This window comes from Ranitomeya imitator, chromosome 4, assembly GCF_032444005.1.
Source record: "Ranitomeya imitator isolate aRanImi1 chromosome 4, aRanImi1.pri, whole genome shotgun sequence".
Taxonomy (NCBI): domain Eukaryota; kingdom Metazoa; phylum Chordata; class Amphibia; order Anura; family Dendrobatidae; genus Ranitomeya; species Ranitomeya imitator.
In genome coordinates this window covers 245,875,200-245,900,488 of record NC_091285.1, presented here as the reverse complement: position 1 = coordinate 245,900,488, position 25,289 = coordinate 245,875,200, and the positions used below count along the sequence as shown (strand labels likewise).

General features: G+C 45.0%; 1 protein-coding gene across 2 annotated transcripts in view; it reads left to right on the top strand.

The window, feature by feature from the left end:
* Positions 1-1,832: 1,832 nt before the first annotated feature.
* C4H12orf75 (chromosome 4 C12orf75 homolog) overlaps positions 1,833-25,289 on the top strand; it is a 71,263-nt gene continuing 47,806 nt past the window's right edge. The window contains exon 1 of one of the 2 annotated variants that reach the window (XM_069764469.1): positions 1,833-1,937. In XM_069764469.1, coding sequence (XP_069620570.1) covers positions 1,907-1,937 — 31 coding nt within the window. In that variant the 5' untranslated portion in view covers positions 1,833-1,906. The remainder of the gene's footprint in view (positions 1,938-25,289) is intronic. The other variant, XM_069764468.1, reaches the window with a different exon arrangement.

The window sequence follows — 25,289 nt, the reverse complement described above, 5'->3', positions numbered from 1 at the left end:
AGTATGGAGCATCATGTGTGGCCATTATACAGTATGGAGCATCATGTGTGGCCATTATACAGTATGGAGCATCATGTGCAGTCATTATACAGTATGGAGCATCATGTGCGGTCATTATACAGTATGGAGCATCATGTGTGGCCATTATACAGTATGGAGCATCATGTGTGGCTATTATACAGTATGGAGCATCATGTGTGGCCATTATACAGTATGGAGCATCATGTGTGGCCATTATACAGTATGGAGCATCATGTGCGGTCATTATACAGTATGGAGCATCACGTGTGGCCATTATACAGTATGGAGCATCATGTGTGGCTATTATACAGTATGGAGCATCATGTGTGGCCATTATACAGTATTGAGCATCATGTGTGGCCATTATACAGTATGGAGCATCATGTGCAGCCATTATACAGTATGGAGCATCATGTGCAGTCATTATACAGTATGGAGCATCATGTGCGGTCATTATACAGTATGGAGCATCATGTACAGCCAATATACAGTATGGAGCATCATGTGCGGTCATTATACAGTATGGAGCATCATGTGTGGCTATTATACAGTATGGAGCATCATGTGCAGTCATTATACAGTATGGAGCATCATGTGCGGTCATTATACAGTATGGAGCATCATGTACAGCCAATATACAGTATGGAGCATCATGTGCGGTCATTATACAGTATGGAGCATCACGTGTGGCCATTATACAGTATGGAGCATCATGTGCAGTCATTATACAGTATGGAGCATCATGTGCGGTCATTATACAGTATGGAGCATCATGTACAGCCAATATACAGTATGGAGCATCATGTGCGGTCATTATACAGTATGGAGCATCATGTGTGGCTATTATACAGTATGGAGCATCATGTGCAGTCATTATACAGTATGGAGCATCAACCCCTTTTCCCTCCAGATCAGGATGTCAGTAGGGTCGCTCACCCTAAACAGGCTTAGAGCTCCCCCTTCTGGTCTGGAGTGTGAACATGTTGCATGTGTGTGATACCTGAATGTGGTTGTCTTTCATTGCCTTCAGACATGACATCACTTATCCCCTCAAAGGATAATGACATCACTGCGACGACCAGGACACTGGGGTGCCGCAGGGGCATAGGTGCAACTGGTGCGGGTGCACAGGTGTGACTAGTGCGGAGGCACAGGTGCGACTGGTGTGGGGGGCACAGGTGCGATGGCACAGGTGTGACTGGTGCGGGGGGCACAGGTGAGACTGGTGCGAGGGCACAGGTGCAACTGGTGCGGGGGCACAGGTGTGACTGGTGTGGGGGCACAGGTGTGACTGGTGCGGGGGCACAGGTGAGACTGGTGCGGGGGGCACAGGTGAGACTGGTGCGGGGGGCACAGGTGAGACTGGTGCGGGGGGCACAGGTGTGACTGGTGCGGGGGGCACAGGTGTGACGTGCGGGGGGCACAGGTGAGACTGGTGTGGGGGCACAGGTGTGACTGGTGCGGGGGGCACAGGTGTGACTGGTGCGGGGGGGCACAGGTGAGACTGGTGCGGGGGGGCACAGGTGAGACTGGTGCGGGGGGCACAGGTGAGACTGGTGCGGGGGGCACAGGTGAGACTGGTGCGGGGGGCACAGGTGAGACTGGTGCGCCGGGGCAGGCACAGGATGGAAGCTTTACTGCTCCAGTTTACACTCCCGCTCTTAGGGCTGGTCCAATGGTAATGAAGTACTGGCGAGATCCCGGGCTGTGATTGGACAGCGATGTGAAGCTCGCCCTGTGTGTCCTGATCCCTGGCTCCGGTACTCTGGGGCTCAGCAGGCCCCGCCCCCTCCAGTGACAGCTGCCCGCCCCGCCCCGCGCTCCAGCAGTGACAGCAGCCGGACGGCGCGCCGCTCACCAGTGTGTGCCCACCAGTACCCACAGCATGGGCTGCAGCCACTCGTCATCCGCGGGAGGTAAGGAGACGTCACGGCGCTGAGTGCAGCTGTCATGGTGCTAACATTGCCTGCACAGAGGGCTCCACCGGGAATAATGCAGCCAGCGGTGACAGTGCCTGTCCGGAGCATGGCGTGCTGCACCCGGGTACAGGGGGTATATGGCAGGGTGCCAGCCGCTGATCGCCCGTACATGGGCTCCTGAGCTGCTTGCCCTTTACTGCTGGTGTATTTAGAGGACTGTATTCCTTGTCAGCTCCATCTATCTACCCTGTTAGGACAAATGGAGAGAACGGTGGTCGGAGATCGGCACCCGTCGGCTGGACGATCTGATTGTAATCGCCGCCGGCTTCACTGTGTGTTTGCTACTGACAACCTCTATAGTCACACTTATCATCCCGGGTCACTACACACCTAAACTACATGGCGTCCATGGGATCTTCTGTGGGCACACATGGGCCATCCGAATGTGGTTGGCGGGGCGGGGGGGAGGTGTGGGGGGGGGGTCTTTTTTTCTTTTGCTTAAATGCCTGTATTTCTGGATAAAATAATGTTTGCAATTCATTACAACTTGTGCACAATGTTCCCTCTGTAGCATGTGATCCCCTGTCTTGCTGGCTGCAGAATGAGTAAACTGAGGATCCATCAGTGAGCTGTTCTAATGGGAGACTTTGTAACTATTTTTCTTTTTATGAGTTAATCTTAGATGATTTGTGGCCTCAGGCAACATCAATATTGAATTTGCAGGGAAAAAATGTGTAAAAGCAAAATGGTACTCATTTATTTTAGTGAAACCTGGTTCCAAAAATGATTTTAACTGTAAAAAAAAAACGTTCCACAAGGCGAACAATGCATTTAAATCAGTCTGCATATTTTATTCTGACTTCTCACCATATTGGGTAGGCTTGTGGAGCACTGTGCCCCCTGAAGATGGAGGGACATGCCGGAGATGATGGTATAGAGATGAGGACGGTAGGTACACAAGAACGGGAAGATTTCTCTGGTTAATGGAACCATATCCTGGTTTGGGCAGCACGGTGGCGCAGTGGTTAGCACTGTATCCTTGCAGCACTGGGGTCCCCGGGTTCAAATCCCACCTTGGACAACATCTGCAAGGAGTTTGTATGTTCTCTCCGTGTTTGCCTGGGTTTCCTCCGGGTTCTCCGGTTTCCTCCCACATTCCAAAGACATACTGATAGGGAATTTAGATTGTGAGCCCCATCGGGGACAGCGATGATAATGTGTGCAAACTGAAGCGCTGCGGAATATGTTAGTGCTATATAAAAATAAAAGATTATATGTAAAGATTATATCCTGGATAACTATTGTGGATACTCTTATTTTTTTAATGAGATATTTTTCCATCAAGTGTTCTTTGCAGCCTTCTGATTGGACAGCGCTTATTTTGGAGACACTCAAGACCATTTTCATATAAGTGACATGCACTTTCTTTTTTTTTTTTCAACACTTCTTCAGGGGAAAAAAAACTAAAAAAAAACTTCTCATATGAACAGCAAAGTGGTTTTCTATTAGAAATGAGTTGGAAAAGTTTCCCTAAAGCCTTAGTGCAGTTTCTCAGGAGGATTTTGGAGAGAACATAAGAGAAGCTCCAGGCTGTTTGATATCTCACAAGATACTTGCCGATATTCACATTTTTCTATAACGTATTATTAATCTCAAATGGAAGAAATGTTGCCGGTTTGTCTTAGGCCACTTTCACACGTTCAGTATTTGGTCAGTATTTTACCTCAGTATTTGTAAGCCACAGCGAGGAGTGGAACAATCAGAGGAAACATATCATAGAAATACGTCACCACTTCTGTATTTATCACCCACTCCTGCTTTTGGCTTACAAATACTGATGTAAAATACTGACCAAATACTGCTAGTGTGCACGTGGCCTTAAAGCGTGATAGAATTTCTATTTTCACAGTATTTGTTCTTTTAGGATATGTTAATTCTTCAAGGAATTTGGTGAGGATTTGGGGCGATCGAATTTTGTGCCTAAATGCTCATCACACATTTAAAGGAAACCTGTCACCCTGTGAAGCGCTATTTACCTGTATATATGGGGTTAATCTGCAAGTAAATAGCATTCCAATGCTCTCCTTGCACCTTAGGCCTGTCCCACACGTCCATATAATTCCGGTGCCGGAGTTATCCGTGTCTGTGTGCTCACGTGGTACATCAGTGTGGCACACGTGCGGCAGCCGTGTTCCGTCCGTGTGCCGACTGGGTACCACACGCACAGTGCAGGAGACAGCGCTAGAATTAAGCGCTGTCCCCTGCTTTGGGTGCTGAATCCAGAATTCATTCCTTCTTCCCAGCAGCGTTCGCTGGAGAGAAGGAATGAAAAATAATTTTTTAAAAATTTTTTTGTTGTTAAAATAAAGTTCCCGCTTATTACAGTGATGAATATGCGGCTCCACCCCTATGGGAGGTGGAGCCGCATATTCATCACTGTAATGTGTGGCACCACGTGACCGCTCATACAGGAAGAGCTGCGACGCTGAGATGAAGCGCCGAGGGAGCTAGGTAAGTATTTTAATGCCAGCGGGCGGGCGCACAGGGGGAGGGAGGGGTGAGATTACCGGGAACTTTATTTTAACAACAAAAAAAATTTTAAAAAAAGTTTTTTCATTCCTTTTCTCCAGCGAACGCTGCTGGAGAGAAGAAATGAATGGGGCTTCAGCACCACAAGCTGGGGGGACAGCGCTTACTGTAGCGCTGTCTCCTGCACGGCACACGGACTGCACATGGACAGCATCCGTGTGCGGTACGTGTTTTACTCGGACCCATTGACCTTAATGGGTCCGTGTGATCCGTGCATTCCCACAAACACTGACATGTCTCTGTGTCTTTCAAACGGACACACGGTCCGTGAAAACACGCTGACATGTGCAGAGACACATTGATTTTAATGTGTCTACGTGCTGGAGCCACTGACGTGTGAAACCGGCCTTAATGAGAGTGTGGCTACCGGGAGAGAATTAACTTATTTCCTCCATAGAGCCGCCAGTCATGGGATTGGTGAAGAAAATGATTATAGGCCTTGTAATCAGTTCCTGCATTGCCTCATGACTGAAAGACGGCGGCTCTATGGAGGAAATAAGTTCATTTTCTCCCGGTAGCTGCAACCTCAGAGTAAGGCTGCTGTCACACTATCAGTATTTGGTCAGTATTTTACATCAGTATTTGTAAGCCAAAACCAGGAGTAGGTGATAAATACAGAAGTGGTGCATATGTTTCTATTATACTTTTCCTCTAATTGTTCCACTCCTGGTTTTGGCTTACAAATACTGATGTAAAATACTGACCAAATACTGATAGTGTGACGGCAGCCTAAGACGCAAGGACAGCATTGGAACACTATTTACCTGAAGATTAACCCCATATATGCAGGTAAATAGCGCTTTCCTAGGTGACAGGTTTCCTTTAATACAACTGAAGACTCACAAGAAATACAGATTTCTGGAGCAGATTCTTTGAAAACTGCACATCAGATTTGTCTATGGCAAATCCTAAACATGTGAACATACCCTTAACTATTTTAGGAGTAACTCTTGGCAGTCAGTAATAGTAAGCTGTCTATTTTTCTGTAGTCTCCACATATGCTATCAATTGAATTTCAGCTTAGAGCAGAATGTATCCAGTACAGTAGGAAGATCAATGCTAGTTAATAGATGAAATGACAGATGAACAATGTCCTTTTCACTTGAGCAATAACCAGTTCACGAGTATTAAGGGTTCATACCAGGACATCCACAGTAATGCAGAACTGCTTATTCTGAAAGCCACTGGTACCTAGCACTGAGCCTGTACTGCTAGTCCTCAAAGTGTTAATATCATGTATGCAATAATAGAAATGCGTATTTCATGGATATACCAAAGCTAAGTGCAGCCCCTGAAATAATGGCATACACTGCCGGAGATTAGTTAGGAAACACTTCTCATAAAACTAAAGATAGGGTAAAGTCACATATAGCACCCAAGGTTCAACTCGAGGATGTACTGCAGCCAAAATATGCGACAGCATCCAGTTTTATAAAAAAATCATCAGTTTTTTTCATTTTGTTTATGTCCACAGTTTTATGCAGGTAAAACATCATTTTATTAAAGGGATTCTGTCAAAAGGTTTTTTATTTATAACTTGAGAACAGCACAATACAGGGCAAGAAAGCCAAATTCTAGAAATGTTAGCTTTCCCCCCTCACACACACGCCCAACTGGCAGCTTCCTGTGTACACTGTGCATTGTGAGTAAGCTGCTAATCTGTAGTGGGGGCGGAGTTACACAAATTAGCCTGACAGGCCTGCATGTGAGAACTAGTCCTCTAGTGATAATCTCCTCCTGATAAAATACTGATTGTATTGAAACAACAACACACAGCCCTGGAATCAGGCCCTATATTATGCTGCTCTCAGATTAAATGTCTAAAATCATCTGACGGATTCCCTTTGATGCTTGATGGAAAAAATGTAACATCGGTTTAATCAACTCACTCCGGTAGTCTGAGAAGCGTAGGTGAAAAAGGGCCCAGAAATCAACTAATTAGTGCTCAAATAAGTCAAAATATCGCAACCAGGTTCCTTTACTGTGCTTTCCCCAGCTAATATTGAAATTTTATGTGAAACCATAAGATCACTTTCAGTAAAATGTTGACAGATCCCCCATATAACGCTGTAAATAACATACAGAAGACAGAACATCATGCTACATCCTCTTTGATTTCATAGCATTAGAGGCCTAGCTGTGTTTTAGAAGCCTCTGAATAGGTACAAGGCGTGTTATCCGCTTACTTGGCCACCATCGGGAGATTTCCGCCAGTTTTTACTCACGTACACATCACATTTTTCATTTTATTCTTTATCTTCTTCTAATGAAGATATTTATTGGCTCAGTCAGGACTCCTTCATAAATGCTGTAGTGTTAGTAGGTTTTAATAACTGGAAAAAATTGGCATACATTTAAAAATACTCTTTCAGGGGAATTTTTGAAGACTGGCATGTCATAAAATGGTAACCCTGATGCATGCAGACTTTTCACTCTATGGCTGTCAGTGCAAACACATAGCACTTTAATGGATCATGTTATCCATGTTATGGATATGTGATCCATTGAAAATCTACTATAGATAGCGGATCCTTCCTTGAATATAGAGGCACTTTACTTTACAACTATACATAGTTCTGCAGCGAGCACATTATTTTAATCAATAGAGACCTTTCACACTTGTATCTATTGCATTGTATTGATCATCCAGTATGCGTACTTTCCGATGTAAGGGTAAATTCACACAGGGCATTTTTTCAGTATTTTTTTTTCCAGCAGCAAAACCTGATCTCTTGGCAGGAAAGAAGCTGCAGTAAAAAGCAGGTATTGCTTGTTTTTTTTTTTCTGGCCTTTTTGCTATGTTTTTGTGTGTGTATTTTTGCTGTGCTTTTGGCATGCTAGATTTGTCTCTTGTGCATGCTGATAAAGTTTAGTGCAAAAAAAGACCTATTCTACAGAATCAGGTTTTGGCCCCAAAAACACAGCAAAACCCGATACCTGCATTTTTGCTGTCGATTTTCAGCATTTTTTCACTACCCATTCATATCATTGTGTGAAAAACGCTGAAAAAAAACATGAAAGAAGTGACATGCTCTATTGTGGAAAAAAAAAATGCAAAGCACAAAATACTGATAAAAAAACCCAACCTGTGTGCATGAGATTTCTGGTACTGTAAAATTCAGCTGAAAATTTGCATTAAATATGCTGAAAAAATGCCAAGTGTGAACTTACCTTAAAAGCCTGCATGATATTGGATTGCTACATTTGGGAAATCCCTGCTTGTTTTTAATTAATTTTTTTTATCCGGATTTATAATAAAGAATTAATATTTTAAAATACATACGGTATATAGCATATGTACCGCCTTGCTCTGAGATTTAGTATCTCGGGTAGTGTTTTTTGACTGGTGTTTCATAAAGCACAGAAAGACACCCCAAACTTAAGAAGCTCACAAACGAATCTACGCCAGTTATGAGTTGATGTAGACTTCATGTATAATTTATGGCAATTTCTGCCAATTAAGGCTTGAGTTTTTGGAGTTTTTTCAAAACTGGAAAAAATAAGTTTCCCCTTTTTTGCGTTGTTTTTCTTTCTCTATACCACTATAGACTTTAAATGAACATTTCACCTTATGTTTTTCGCCTCCTTGCCAAATATGAGCCATAAAAATGATGAGAATGTCAAAGAAAAGGCTGTAAAGTGCTGCTTGAAAGTTGCTTAAATGATCTGTCGGACCCGATGTAGGAAGAATACAGCTTTTGAACTCGCATCCAAGCCAAGACGTTAGCAGTTCTCTATGCTCAATCCCCAGCTGCTTTCTCTAGAATATTAGCGCTCAGCCACAGGGCAGTGATTGCTTTTCACAGGAGATTGTTTCCCCCCTAGTGGCTGAGTTGATGGTCATCCCTATTTAAATTCATGATGCATCATTCGGCAAAATGAGGGGTTAATTGTGTTCTGCTGGAGGCTGCTCAGCTTCCGTTTTACAATAATCCAGTGTGGGTTTTTGATAAATTCATTTAAGAAAAAAAATGAAATGAATGATCGCATCGGAGTGGTGAAGCAACTGAAAAATGTTGCTCAGTATCTAGCTGTGAGGTGCATTTCTACTACATGATTATCGGGAACAAGTTTTCCTACGAACGGTCATTTCCTGCTAATCATACAGTGTAAACAGGCTGCCGATCAGCCAGGGAACAAGCAAAATGCTCTTTCATTGGGTGAAATTATCTTTTGGTTTGCATAAGGGATCATCGTTCTCGGCAGCACATCGTTCTATGTAAACAGGACCTGCACTGCCAAGTACAATGGCAGCCTTTGTTCCCAGAATGATTCTTTACTGATCGTTTTGTGCACCTCTGAAGAACCGGCTGCCTGTTTAAACAGGCTATCAAATGACCGCCGATTAGCAAACGTTTAACACCAGTTAGTCTGGTCTAAACCAAGCAGCTTTGGGTACTAACCACACACGGACCATGGACCAGGTCCGGGCATTGGCCACAAACAGACCAGGGAAGCAGGTTAAGACACTGGCCACATATGGACCAGGGGAGCAAGTTCAGGAACTGGCCAGACATGGACCAGGGGTTTGGATTCAGGACCTGGCCACACAAGGACCAGTGGATCTAACAACCCACTAGTTCCAAACTAACTTACTAATGAATCAATATTGCTTAGGCACTTTTCTATTGAGAAGGGTGCCTTTTATACAAGATGGCTCCCAACTATTGGCTGGGGGCAACTTAGCAGGTGCGTGCGCTGCCCCTTTAAGAACAGGTCTGCACGTTCACTAGGCACAAAGACAGGGGCAGTGAGACACAACCAGGACCACATCATGTGACTGAGGCAGTATGTCCCTTGTGATGCAGTGACCCCTGTTACATCTAGGGGGCGCTGCATGTCCTCCTCAGGATATGCATGGAGGCATATCTGTGGTTATAATTGTTGAACTAGCCACCTCCCACCTATGGGAGTGGTTACAAGTATATAATGTGACCATGTGGTCACATGGGAAAAGATGGATGGACCTGAGTGGTCTGAGTGCCAGGTCCTGGAGAGCCTCTGTGTTGGGAGGTCCTGGGAGTAGGACTAGATCCCTGAAGAGCACATGGGGGAGGCCTTGGACCTGGGGCCTGTGTGTTGGACGGTCCCAGATGGGGATGGACGTCCTGAATAGCGCACAGAGAGGACGCGTGTGCAGAGTCCGTGATGGCACTGCGTTTGGGGAAGCTACAGCCCGTCTGAGGATCTGGACTGTCAGGTGACCTGGTGAGCAAGGCATTGCCTGGGACAGTGATCCCAGTTCGGCAGCTTCCCTGAGAGAGAGAGAGAGAGAGAGTACTGACAGGAGTCAGCGTATGGAACAGGAGCTCCTGGAAGGTAACCGAGCTTATGGGGAACTGTGCAGCCACCCATGGTAACTGGATGGAGTAAAGTCCAGCATGATTAGAGACTGCAACTGTAATGTCGTATGTTGATGCCTGTTGTGCTCCATGGACATTAATGAACCGTATGGCGTGCGGTCACCCACGATAACTGGACACAGAGGTTTGGCATGTTTAGTGACCGCATTTCAAAGCCGTATACTATGATGTGAAGATTGATGTAAAGACTGTGTGCTTGTTGTTAATGTTTCTGTGGCTTATGACTCCATAATAAACAACATGGACTGTAAGGGTATGTTTCCACAATCAGGAAACGCTGCGTGTTTGACGCTGTGTAGAGCCACAGCATCAAACACGCAGCGTCCAGATGTTACAGCATAGTGGAGGGGAGTTCATAAAATCCCGTCTCCACTATGCGGGAAAACACGCAGGCAGCAGACCCGCGTAAACGGACATGCGGCGCGTCTTTTCAGAACGTAGCATGTCTGTTTGGTATGCGGCGACGCTCCGTTGCCACGCCGTAAATGTACCATAGACTATCATTAGATGCGATAAAATCGCATCTAATGATTAGTCACACGGGTAGAAACTGCGTAAATGTCTGCCGGCTCACCTGTCCTGAAGTCCTTCGTCCACTGCAGTTCTCGCGATAACTTATGTTATCGCGAAAACTGCCGTGCACGTGACCGGGACTTATCTCCGGTCACTAGTCTGGTTCTCGCAAACAGCTGATCAGCTGTTTGTGAGAACGCTGTAGTGTAGGTGATCGCTGGAGAGTTATCTCCGGTGATCATCTACCAGCTCTGCTTCATCTGGATGTCAGGCATCCAGATGTAGCAGAGCTGGACTCGTCTAGACTGTGTGAACATACACCACACAACATACACCATACAACATAACCATGCAACGACATGCGACAACATACAACATGTGACAACATGCTACATGTTACATGCTGCAGCATGCAACATGTGACAACATGCGACAAGCTGCAACAACATGCGACATGCTACATGCAACAACATGCGACAACATGCAACATGCGACATGCAACATGCAGAAACATGTGACATGCAACATGTGACAACATGCGACATGCAACAACATGCGACATGCACCATACAACATGCAACATACACCATACAACACATACATACAGACATACAGTACATATAACATAGATTACATACTCACCATCACTTGTCACTTTGATCCCCGAAGCCAGTGTCACCTGTAAAAAATATTAAAATAATAAGCAAACAATATACTCCCTAATCCACAGAAATCCAATTAAAACGAGTGTCCCACGATGATCTCCCGTGAAAGCAGCAGCATCAGCTGATGCGACCGCTCTCCAGGGGCTCCAGGAATACAATGAAGGAAGGTATCCTTCCACACTGTATTCCTCCGCCACTGTAAAAAAAATAGTCCCTAATCTCACTTGTGGCACTGCTGTGTGAGAAAGTTCCCACGCAGCAATGCCATAAAGTGAGACCCTGAACTGAGGTAACCTCAGTGATACACTGCAGGAGCCATTGTCTCCTGTCAGTGTGTCACTGGAGGGCATATAGAGCAGTGACATTACCAGATGTCACTGTTCTATAGGGGAGATCGTCGTGAGACACTCGTTATTAATTGGACTATGGCGGACAGGTAGTATACAGTTTATTATTTTTCATTTTTTTGTAGGTGATCGAGTATGGTTAAATTAAGAATAATAAAATACTTTTTTTCTGGCTGTGTCTTTATTTTGTTTTTTAACTCTTTCACTACTCTAAGATTTATAATGGATAGGCGTCTTATTGACGCCTCTCCATTATTAACCCGGCTTAATGTCACCTTACAATAGCAAGGTGACATTAACCCCTTATTACCCCATATCCCACTGCTACACAGGAGTGGGAAGAGAGGGGCTAAGTGCTGGAATTGGTGCATCTTACAGATTTCAGATATTTCTGGGTTGCTGGGGGCTGGTATGTGTAGCCGGGGGGGGGGGGGGGGGCAATATCCATGACCCCTCTCTAGGCTATGAATATCAGCCCGCAGCTGTCTGCGTAGCCTTTCTGGCTATAAAATATAGGGGGACCCCACGTCTTTTTTTTTGGGGGGGGTCCCCCTATCTTTATAGCCAGTAAAGGCTACGCAGACAGCTGCGGGCTGATATTCATAGCCTAGAGAGGGGCCATGGGTATTACCCCCTTCACAGGCTACAAATATTGGCCCCCAGCCGTCGGCTTTCCCCCTCTGGCGCAGAAAATTGCGCGGGAGCCCACGCTGTTTCCCCCCCCCCCCCCCTTTTTTTTTTTTAAATTAAACGTTCATTCATAAACATCGGCCTTGCTATTACATATCTACTAGATCGTGGCCCGATTTTAATGCATCGGGTATTCTAGAATATGTATGTATGTACGTCGCGCTGTGAGTGGGGGTTAGATTCTGCACCAATATCGCTGATTGGTCACAGCCGGCCAACGTAGTATATAGCACAGCCACGTAGTATATAGCACAGCGATGTAGTATATTTCACAGCCCACGTAGTATATATCACAGCCCATGTAGTATATAGCACAGCCACGTAGTATATAGCACAGCCCAAGTAGTATATAACACAGCCACGTAGTATATAGCACAGCCCACGTAGTATATATCACAGCCACGTAGTATATAACACAGCCAACACAGTAGATAGCACAGCCACATAGTATATAGCACAGCGATGTAGTATATAACACAGCCCACGTAGTATATAGCACAGCCACGTAGTATATAGCACAGCCACGTAGTATATAGCACAGCCACGTAGTATATAGCATAGCCACGTAGTATATAGCACAGCGATGTAGTATATAACACAGCCATGTAGTATATAGCACAGCCAATGCAGTAGATAGCACAGCCACGTAGTATATAGCAGCCACGTAGTAAATAACACAGCCCACAAAAAGAATGAAAATAAAAAATAGTTATATACTCACCTTCCGTCGTCCACCGAAGCTGTCCCGCTCCTCGCGATGTGGCTGACAGCTTCCGTTCCCAGAGATGCATTGCGAAATTACCTAGATGACTTAGCGGTCTTTGCCAGAGACCGCTAAGTCATCTGTGTAATTTCGCAATGCATCTCTGGGAATGGAAGCTGCCGAGAGCATCGGGAGGAGCAGGAAAGCTGCGGAGGCGACGGAAGATCAGAATAGCATGATTTTTAATTTTTTTTAATTACTTTTACCATTATATCTTTTTAATATTGATGCTGCATAATCACGGTCCACGGTGCCCAAGGTTACAAAAATGTGATCACACACGGAGGTGAAGCATGAATGCAGTTTGTAAACGCCTTTCAAGGTTTCTAAACCTCTTCATCCTTGTGGTTTCATCCTGATGTACTTGAGAAAGACCCATCTGTGGTTGAAATGTTGTAGTTGCTATGGCAGAATAAAACTTCAGGTATTTTAACCCCTTCATGACCCAGCCTATTTTGACCTTAAAGACCTTGCCGTTTTTTGCAATTCTGACCAGTGTCCCTTTATGAGGTAATAACTCTGGAACGCTTCAACGGATCCTAGCGGTTCTGAGATTATTTTGGGCTTCATGTTAGTGGTAAATTTAGGTCAATAAATTCTGCATTTATTTGTGATAAAAACGGAAATTTGGTGAAAATTTTGAAAATTTCGCAATTTTCACATTTTGAATTTTTATTCTGTTAAACTAGAGAGTTATGTGACACAAAATAGTTAATAAATAACATTTCCCACATGTATACTTTACATCAGCACAATTTTGGAAACAAAATTTTTTTTTGCTAGGAAGTTATAAGGGTTAAAATTTGACAAGCGATTTCTCATTTTTACAACGAAATTTACAAAACCATTTTTTTTAGGGACCACCTCACATTTGAAGTCAGTTTGAGGGGTCTATATGGCTGAAAATACCCAAAAGTGACACCATTCTAAAAACTTCACCCCTCAAGGTACTCAAAACCACATTCAAGAAGTTTATTAGCCCTTCAGGTGCTTCACAGCATCAGAAGCAACATGGAAGGAAAAAATGAACATTTAACTTTTTAATCACAAAAATTATCTTTTAGCAACAATTTTTTTATTTTCCCCAATGGTAAAAGGAGAAACTGAACCACGAAAGTTGTTGTCCAATTTGTCCTGAGTACGCTGATACCTCATATGTGGGGGTAAACCACTGTTTGGGCGCACGGCAGGGCTTGGAAGGGAAGGAGCGCCATTTGACTTTTTGAATGAAAAATTGGCTGCACTCTTTAGCGTACACCATGTCACGTTTGGAGAGCCCCCGTGTGCCTAAAAATTGGAGGTCCCCCACAAGTGACCCCATTTTGGAAACTAGACGCCCCAAGGAACTTATCTAGATGCATAGTGAGCACTTTGAACCCCCAGTTGCTTCACAAATTGATCCGTAAAAATGAAAAAGTACTTTTTTTTCACAAAAAAATTATTTTAGCCTCAAGTTTTTCATTTTCACATGGGCAACAGGATAAAATGGATCCTAAAATTTGTTGGGCAATTTCTCCTGAGTACACCAATACCTCACATGTGGGGGTAAACCACTGTTTGGGCACATGGTAAGGCTCGGAAGGGAAGGAGCGCCATTTGACTTTTTGAATGAAAAATTATCTCCATCGTTAGCGGACACCATGTCGCGTTTGGAGAGCCCCTGTGTGCCTAAACATTGGCGCTCCCCCACAAGTGACCCCATTTTGGAAACTAGACCCCCAAGGAACTTATCTAGATGCCTAGAGAGCACTTTAAACCCCCAGGTGCTTCACAGAAGTTTATAACGCAGAGCCATGAAAAAAAAAAAAAAAATTATTTTCTCAAAAATGATCTTTTAGTCTGCAATTTTTTATTTTCCCAAGGGTAACAGGAGAAATTTGACCCCAAAAGTTGTTGTCCAGTTTCTCCTGAGTACGCTGATACCCCATATGTGGGGGTAAACCACTGTTTGGGCACATGCCGGGGCTCGGAAGTGAAGTAGTGACGTTTTGAAATGCAGACTTTGATGGAATGCTCTGTGGGCGTCACGTTGCATTTGCAGAGCCCCTGATGTGGCTAAACAGTAGAAACCCCCCACAAGTGACCCCATTTTGGAAACTAGACCCCGAAAGGAACTTATCTAGATGTGTGGTGAGCACTTTGAACCCCCAAGTGCTTCACAGAAGTTTATAATGCAGAGCCGTGAAAATAATAAATACGTTTTCTTTCCTCAAAAATAATTATTTAGCCCAGAATTTTTTATTTTCCCAAGGGTTACAGGAGAAATTGGACCCCAAAAGTTGTTGTCCAGTTTCTCCTGAGTACGCTGATACCCCATGTGTGGAGGTAAACCACTGTTTGGGCACACATCGGGGCTCAGAAGGGAAGTAGTGACTTTTGAAATGCAGAATTTGATGGAATGGTCTGCGGGCGTCACGTTGCGTTTGCAGAGCCCCTGGTGTTCCTAAACAGTAGAAACCCCCCACAAGTGACCCCATTTTAGAAAGTAGACCCCCCAAGGAACTTATCGAGATATGTGGTGAGCACTTTGAACCCCCAAGTGCTTCACAGACGTTTACAACGCAGAGCCGTGAAAATAAAAAATCATTTTTCTTTCCTCAAAAATGATGTTTTAGCAAGCAATTCACAAGGGTAACAGGATAAATTGGACCCCAGTAATTGTTGTGCAGTTTATCCTGAGTATGCTGGTACCCCATATGTGGGGGTAAACCACTGTTTGGGCGCACGTCGGGGCTCGGAAGTGAGGGAGCACCATTTGACTTTTTGTACACGAGATTGGCTGGAATCAATGGTGGCGCCATGTTGCGTTTGGAGACCCCTGATGTGCCTAAACAGTGGAAACCCCTCAATTCTACCTCCAGCACTAAAAACTCCCACACCCCTAACCCTAATCCCAACTGTAGCCATAACCCTAATCACACCCCTAACTACAACCCTAATTCCAACCCTAACCCTAATCCCAACTGTAGCCATAACCCTAATCACAACCCTAATTCCAACCCTAACCCTAAGGCTATGTGCCCACGTTGCGGATTCGTGTGAGATTTTTCAGCATCATTTTTGAAAAATCCGCGGGTAAAAGGCACTGCGTTTTACCTGCGGATTTTCCGCGGATTTCCGGTGTTTTTGTGCGGATTTCACCTGCGGATTCCTATTGAGGAACATGTGTAAAACGCTGCGGAATCCGCACAAAGAATTGACATGCTGCGGAGAATACAACGCAGCGTTTCCGCGCGGTATTTTTCGCACCATGGGCACAGCGGATTTGGTTTTCCATAGGTTTACATGGTACTGTAAACCTGATGGAACACTGCTGTGAATCCGCAGCGGCCAATCCGCTGCGGATCCGCAGCCAAATCCGCACCGTGTACACATGGCCTAATTCTAAAGTTATGTGCACACGCTGCGGATCCGCAGCAGTTTCCCATGAGTTTACAGTTCAATGTAAACCTATGGGAAACAAAAATCGCTGTACACATGCTGCGGAAAAACTGCACGGAAACGCAGCGGTTTACATTCCGCAGCATGTCACTTCTTTGTGCGGATTCCGCAGCGGTTTTACAACTGCTCAAATAGAAAATCGCAGTTGTAAAACCGCAGTGAAATGCGCAGAAAAAACGCGGTAAATCCGCCATAAATCCGCAGCGGTTTAGCACTGCGGATTTATCAAATCCGCAGCGGAAAAATCCGCAGAGGACCAGAATACGTGTGCACATACCGAAACCCTAACCCTACCACTACCCCTAACCCTACCCCTAACCCTAGCCCTAACCCTACCCCTAACCCTATTCTAACATTAGTGGAAAAAAAAAATTCTTTATTTTTTTATTGTCCCTACCTATGGGGGTGACAAAGGGGGGGGGGTCATTTATTATTTTTTTATTTTGATCACTGAGATATAATCTATCTCGGTGATCAAAATGCACTTTGGAACGAATCTGCGCATGCGCCCGCCATTTTGGAAGATGGCAGCGCCCAGGGAGAAGACGGACGGACCACGGCAGGATCTGTAAGTATGATGGGGTGGGGGGGAGCACGGGGAAGGGGATCGGAGCATGGGGGGGTGGATCGGAGCGCGGGAGGGGTGGAACGGAGCACGGGGGAGGGGTGGAACAGAGCACGGGGGGGTGGAACGGAGCACGGGGGGGTGGAACGGAGCACGGGGGGGTGTGGATCGGAGTGCAGGGGGGGTGATTGGAGCACGGGGGGGTGATTGGAGCACGGGGGGAGTGGACAAGAGCATGGGGGGGAGCGGAGCACAGGACGGAGGGGAGCCGGAGCAGTGTACCGGACAGATCGGAGGGCTGGGGGGGCGATCGGTGGGGTGGGGTGGGGGCACATTAGTGTTTCCAGCCATGGCCGATGATATTGCAGCATCGGCCATGGCTGGATTGTAATATTTCACCAGTTATAATAGGTGAAATATTACAAATCGCTCTGATTGGCAGTTTCACTTTCAACAGCCAATCAGAGCGATCGTAGCCACGGGGGGGTGAAGCCACCCCCCTGGGCTAAACTACCACTCCCCCTGTCCCTGCAGATCGGGTGAAATGGGAGTTAACCCTTTCACCCGATCTGCAGGGACGCGATCTTTCCATGACGCCACATAGGCGTCATGGGTCGGATTGGCACAGACTTTCATGACGCCTACGTGGCGTCATGGGTCGGGAAGGGGTTAAAATTTCACCCTGTATTGGACATTGTATACACTTTTTTTATTTGCTGGCTCTGAAGATCCAGTATTTGTTTATGAAGATTATGATGGCCCCCAACGTGTATGATATCATCCTCTAATATCTGTACCTTGTCAGTAAGCTGTGACAGGCTAGTAGTGAGGGAATGTATTTCAGTTTTGTATGTGCTCTCCATCCTCTGTATATATTTCTCCATGTCTTGTTTAGTAGGGACAGATGTTATATGATGTTTCAAATCAATTATGGCGTGTGCCATATCCGAATCCCTTGTGAAGGAAGCGCTGTTGAGTGTGTGGGCGTGAGAGTACAAGGAAACTCATTGAGCTGTTTTCTTGTGAGGCGGTAAATTCGCGTTTTACCTGCGGATTTTTTAAAAGTGGTGCGGAAGAATATCCGCACATGAATCCGCAACGTGGGCACATAGCCTCAGAGAGGACAAGTTGGTGCAGGACTTACAAACCTGAGATATCTGGCATCAAAAATGTTAAGACTACTTCTTGTTCCATGCTGAGGTGAGGCAGTAAAGGCACCTTCATACTAAACAACTTCACAACGATATCGCTAGCGATCCGTGACGTTGCAGCATCCTGGCTAGCGATATTGTTGTGTTTGACAGGCAGCAGCGATCAGGATCCTGCTGTGCCATCGTTGGTCGCTGCAGAAAGTCCAGAACTTTATTTTGTCGCTGGACTCCCTGCAGACATCGCTGAATCGGCGTGTGTGACGCCGATTCAGCGATGTCTTCACTGGTAACCAGGGTAAACATCGGGTTATTAAGCGCAGGGCCGCGCTTAGTAACCCGATGTTTACCCTGGTTACCATCGTAAAAGTAAAAAAACAAACACTACATACTTACCTTCTGCTGTCTGTCCCCGGCGCTCTGCTTTCCTGCACTGACTGTGAGCGCCGGCCAGCCGGAAAGCACAGCGGTGACGTCACCACTCTGCTTTCCGGCCGCTGTGCTCATGTAGTGTTTGTTTTTTTACTTTTACAATGGTAACCATGGTAAACATCGGGTTACTAAGCGCAGCCCTGCGCTTAGTAACCCGATGTTTACCCTGGTTACCGGCATCGTTGGTCGCTGCAGAGCTGTCTGTGTGACAGCTCTCCAGCGACCAAATAGCGACGCTGCAGCGATCCGGATCGTTGTCGGTATCGCTGCAGCGTCGCTTAGTGTGAAGGTAGTTTAATAGTGCCCACCCGCTGCCCAGTGGGAAGAGGAGCCCTCTGATAAGAAATCTGCATACCTATTGTGCTGGCAGAGGTGGAGAACCTCAGATTAACCTCTTATCTCCTGAATTCTTTACCATAATAGACTGCATGTGTTAGGCTGTTTATTGCTTTTAATTGTCCTAGGAACAGTCTGACAAGAGAACTCTGTGTGTGTGTAACACCCCAGGTAACAGGTTGTTAGGCTACGTTCACATTAGCGTTACGCTAATGTGCGTCGCTGTTGCGTCGGCGATGCAGCGGCGACGCGCCCCTATGTTTAACATAGGGGACGCGTGCGTTTTTTTGTTAGCGTTTTTCGACACGTGCGTCGTTTACAACAAGTTGCATTTTTCGTGCGTCCGATTTTCGTCAAAAAACGACGCACGCGTCGCAAAACGCAGCGTTTTTGCGCGCGTTTTTGGTGCGTCGTGCGTTGCGTCGCCGTTGAGTCGCCGACGTACCGGCGCGCAACGCTAATGTGAACGTAGCCTTACAGTGATGTTGCCTTCCTTTCGGGGAGGGTGATTTCATGCGTGAAGGCAAGGAGGATTCCCTTTACCAGGTAATTAACCTACATGCAATACATTCTGAATCCAGGCCAGAAGGGGGAGCTCTGAACCCGGATTCAGGGGAGCTTCCCCAGATATATGTATTCTCTGGTCTGGAGGATGAGTTAGGAAGTTGTTCAGACGAGACAGTGGAGGAGAGAGGAGTGAGAACAGAGAGTGGGGCCGTGCAGCCACGTGTGAAGCTGCTGCTCCAGGACGGAAGAGAACCAGAAAGGTTGCAGTGATAGTGAGCACTTGAGGGGAGACGCAAATGAGAAGAAGGAGCTTGGAGGGGAACTGTGACCGGGCACCCTCTTAGCTAGATCGCAGAAACCGGAGCCCAAGGCTGTGTCTTGTTTCACGTTCCACAGCAGAACCGGAAGGACAGAAGATTGTATGTCATCTGTCTGCACCCACACCCGAAGGTGCAGCAGTACACAGAGAACCTGGGTCGTGATAGAGACACCGTAAAAAGGCTCTCATTGCCAACCATACGGGGTACTGTCCCAGGACAGGAGAGAGAGGACTTTGTAAGGGAGCCACAGGCAACAAGGACCATGCATAAGAGCGCGAGCAGGAAGGCTTACAAACCTCACGTGAGAGGAATCCACCATTGCCTCCAGGCCGGCCAGACCACATCACCACCTGTTGCTGGTACCCTGGACCGTGGCTTACTACAACCAGTAAACCAGGTAAAGAGACTGCAATCCTGTGTCATCTGTTTATTCTGGCACCACACCACTCTGGACAAACACATCGAGAGCCCTGGGGACCCTGCTTCACCTGTGGGAAGCGACACTATATTTGCTGCATCACCATCGCCCCCAGAGGACCCTTTTAAGCAGTGTCGGTCACCCCTGACCGAGTACCACAGGTGGCGTCACAAACTTTTATTATTTTCACAACCCCTTTTAAAGACTGTCCCTTTTACTTGGGCACCCAGGGCCACTGACTGGGTCGCCGCCACCGTGACCTCCCCTTTTACAAAGACCGGACCTGGTACCGAGTACCCCTCAGCCCTGGCGGGCATTCCAAGTGCGTTCTCTCAGTGCCATGTCCAGGCCACGTCCCCCTTCACTTTTCTATTAAACAGAACAGCTCATACTGATGGAACTGTGAGATCTGCAGCTCATCGGTGGCCTCTGATAGCCTGCAGCACTCACGTGACATAAGCAATATCATGAGATCGCCCGAGAATCAGTGCCAGTTTGGGAAGTAAATATGGGGCATTTAAAAGGAGTTGTGCACTAGTTGAGCTGTGCACCCCCTTTGATTTTTTTTTTTTTTTTTAAATCCACAAGTAATTTCTGGTATCTAATCTTCATCACAATGTAATATGACTTTGGAAAATATTCTTGTCAGTGCAACCTGTAGGCCTTGGCAAAGGTATATTAGTTTTGGGAGTCATGTCATTTTTTTCTTTAATGCAGAAATGAGATTTCCATTAAGGCCAATAGGGATCATGTAATGGGAGGATGTAATTGGTGGAAAAATGGTCTGAATAAGAGGTGGTTCCTAAATGGTAGAAGTGGGAAGCAGACAATCTGAAAGGGTAGTTAGATTCCAGGGGAGTAAATTTGTGGTGAATGGGGCATATATTAAACCTGTCAGTTCACCCCTCCCTCTCTCCCAAAACACATGACTATGAAGGCAATAGGCATACCAATTATTCTATCCCATTATTAAGAAAAAATGCTACTGTATTACTGAGAAATCCACTTTCGAAATGCTATGCAAATGAGACTGGAAGTGTTCTGGGCGGGACAGAGCACTTCCACTGCCTCAGTTCCCTACTACATTCTCAGGCTATGGCTAGGGTCACACAGCAAACAGAGACAAAACAGGATAAAGCTATGTTCACACGTTGCGTTTTTGCTTCTTCTTTTTTTTTCTCCTTCCAAAACTTGCTCTCTTGGCAGTGAAGAAGTTAAAGTAGATTTTGCTGAGTTTTGTTCAGGTACATTTGTCTATTGTGCATGTTGATTGAAGTTTAGTGCCCCCAAAAGGAATTTGATGCAATTTCCTGTGTTTTCTGCACCAAAAACCCAGCAAAACCTGATACCTGCATTTTTTTCACTTACTAATTTTTTTCTATGGGTGTAAAAAAATGCTGAAAGAAGTGACATGCTGCAGTTTTCAAAAACGTTTTCCAATTCAGTCAAGAAAACCCAAAATGTGTCCATGAGATTTCTGACATCTCGTAGATTTTGCTGGTACTGTAAAACGCAGTTTAAAATTTGCATTAAAAAACCAGCAAAAACGCAACTTGTGAACATGGCCTAAAAGTTGTTGAAGGTTTGGAACTGTAATGGGGGGGCTGAGTAAAAGTAAAAAGGATGTCCTCCACAAAGGTGATGAACCTACGGATACTGGCCACTCAATACCAGCCTAAGTTTGGAGAATAGAAGGTTTGAAAAATACTGATCTGTTTTATAGTTCATGTGGATTATATATTTAGTGGTGGATACAATAATATTAGACTAAGTAACTAAACGCAAAAAAATAAAACAATAAAAATCTTGTTCCTCTTAAATTTGGTGCTTCGAACCTCTAAGAATATATGCAAAGTGCTGACGGCTGGGCAGGATTTCTGATATCGCCTGCACATTAAGGTTAAGAGTCGGTACGTTAATGTGTGTAAAAGCCACTTTAGCGAAGTTAAAGTGCACTTTTGTCCCTGCAGTATATAGGTCAGGGCTGCAAATGTTATAGAAGGATGACTCTGCAAACAGTATGTCCATTAAACATAAATGTTGTGCAGGCACTCAACGTCGCCGTTCAGTATGTAATGGCAAAGGTGATGTTTGTTTAAAAATACGAACAATGTGATAATTGGGGGCTCATTTCTATAATTGCCACATCTCCTGAAAAATTGTGTATGTGTTGTATGAGGTTTAGTGATGAGCGAGTGTACTTGTTGCTCGGGTGACCTCCGAGTATTTGTTAGTGTTCGGAGATTTAGTTTTCATCACGGCAGCTGAATGATTTACAGCTGTTAGTTAGGCTGAGTACATGTGGGGGTTGCCTGGTTGCTTGGTAATCCCCACATGTAATCAAGCTGGCTACTAGCTGTAAATCATGCTGCTGAGGCGATAAAAACTTAATCTCCGAGCAGTCATAAATACTCGGAGACCACCCGAGGGTGCTCGGGAAAACCCGAGCAACGAGTACACCCGCTCATCAGTAATGAGGACTTGTTTTCTCCGACAGATGACCACATCAGAGACCTAGCAGAAGTCCATATAATGGGTTTAAATATGAAATAAACATCTTTATCAAGCAAGAATAACCTTGAAAGTGTTAAATAACGTCATAAGAAATTGATCGCGTAAGAGAGCAGCTAGGCACCATCAACTCCGTCTCTGCTAGAGCGGGGCACCCTTATGCTCAGTATCTCACAATTTTGTATTTTAGATATGGTATGTCCTGTGCTGTCTGTGTGTCCTGGAGGATTAGAGAGCACTGGATGTTTCGTAGCACTCTGTGAAATAATTGTTTAAAGTGCACATTCTCTTTTCAAAGTGATTGTAAAAGATAAAAGTGGGGTCCCACTGATAGTACAGGACATGGAAATGCCAAGCCATTTCCATGTATTATGTGGATGCTTTTACAGTTAATAATCCTTACATTAAGATGGCAACATCTGTGTGTTGCGTCTTCTTGCATCTCCTAGAGGAAATTATGAATTGATTGGGGTTTCCGTTACAAAATTACATACCATTCTTGTGATTTGTTTGAGGTTTTTTTTTTAACTACCAACAACCAGGCAAACTTTATAGCTGGAGAGGAGAGGGTAGAGAAGTCGGCATACAAACGGGAGAACAGGTCTCAAGTTAATACAAAGCATGGCTGGAAAACAGGACAGGGTGGATGCAGACATTAACCACATGGATTTCCCTGCAGGTGATGGAACCTACATTAGGGGCGCCACAGAAGAACGCATTGAGGACCATTGCATGTACAATTCTACCAGAGAAGAATGGAAAAATGTAGCCCACAGCAAAGCCATGAGCGCAGTGACCCATGATTAACTTTGTAGGGAAAGCAGGGGTTAAAATAAATAGCAATTTGCACGAGGCACCAAGAGCAAAGGTCACACCCTCCCATCCCTTTAATTAGGGGGCTCAAGTAAGGTTAAATTATCACGATGTTGGATAATGATGCCATTGGATCATTTCGGCAAGTGGTGGTGAGGAGGTTCTTGGAGTTGGTGGCAAAATTGTGGTGGAGGGGGTTGTATATCAGATGGATGGTAACTTCCCCTTTATGTTTGGATTTTGGTTAATTGCCTGACGGATTTTGTGACTCTTCAGGGTGGGGTCATTGTGAGTCAGTGTTATGGAAAAGGTGTTCCAGCAACAAAGGTGCCCCTGAGCCTGTGGTCCTGGTTGGAGGTAATGCTGGATAGTTAATTATTATTTACTGGTTTCCGTCAGGTTTTGGAGCTCCAAGAACTTCGTTAAGAAAAAGGTTATTTATTGTAATGTTTGTATAATGGCCAATATTTCAAAAGGAAAGGTGTTATGAGTCTTCATTTAGGGGGTCTGTGGGAGCGTGGGGTGGTTATAAAGGAGACAGTTGGAGGGAAGCCTCTACAATACTGCAGTCATGCAAAAGGGACTGTGTGTACCTTGCAATGGCCTTGATGTAATCTATGAAAAACATTATTGTGAAGTTGTGGGTGGAAGGAATTTTTCATGGTGTGGAATAGGAAGCATGGATAGATTTCATGACCAAGTGGCCGCATCTTGTTGCTTGTAAAAAGTAAGATAATATTTAGACAGATGCCAGTTTCTACTGAATCTGGTGTTGTGTTTCTTTTGTTCCAGAGCCTCTTTTTTTTCTGAGATATGTCCGCACCTCGTTTTGTATAAATCTATTTATTTAGCCATATAGATGTGATCCTCAACTCCTCTATGTTCTTCTGTGATCCTCAACTCTTCTCTATGGGTGTCTTCTTGAGGACCACACCCAGTTACTAAAAAGACTTTGGAGGCGATTCATTAAGACTGGCATTGCACATGAATGAAGCGCTTGCTATAGTAAACTGACCTGATTCATTAAGTGTCATCTGATATAAGGCGCGTCTGATATCCAGCATGTGCCACAACTAATAATGTACACCAGTTTGGGGCTGGCATACATTTCTGGAGTAAGTTATGCCACTTTAGTGGTGTAACTTATGATAAAATTGACAGGCTGGTGTGACCATGCCTTGTCCCCCACCCCCCCATATTGGAGCAGCTGGCGAGGACAGGCATGCAAAACACCAAAGAATGCAATATTTATGCGGAACTGCCAAATTGCACAAAAATTTTGCAACTTATTAACCCCTTAAGCCCCAAGGGTGGTTTGCACGTTAATGACCGGGCCAATTTTTACAATTCTGACCACTGTCCCTTTATGAGGTTATAACTTGGGAACCCTTCAACGGATCGTGGTGATTCTGACATTGTTTTCTCATGACATATTGGGCTTCATGATAGTGGTAACATTTCTTTGATATTACCTGCGATTATTTGTGAAAAAAACGGAAATTTGGCGAAAGTTTTGAAAATTTCGCAATTTTCCAAATTTGAATCTTTATGCCCTTAAATTACAGAGATTTGTCACACAAAATACTTAATAAGTAACATTTCCCACATGTCTACTTTACATCAGCACAAGTTTGGAATGGAACCAAATTTTTTTTTTGTTATGTAGTTATAAGGGTTAAAAGTTGCCCAGCAATTTCTAATTTTTACAACACCATTTTTCTTTAGGGACCACATCACATTTGAAGTCACTTTGAGGGGTCTATATGATAGAAAATAACCAAGTGTGACTCCATTCTAAAAACTGCACCCCTCAAGGTGCTCAAAACCACATTCAAGAAGTTTATTAACCCTTCAGGTGTTTCACAGGAATTTTTGGAATGTTTAAAATGAACATTTAACTTTTTTTCACATAAAATTTACTTCAGCTC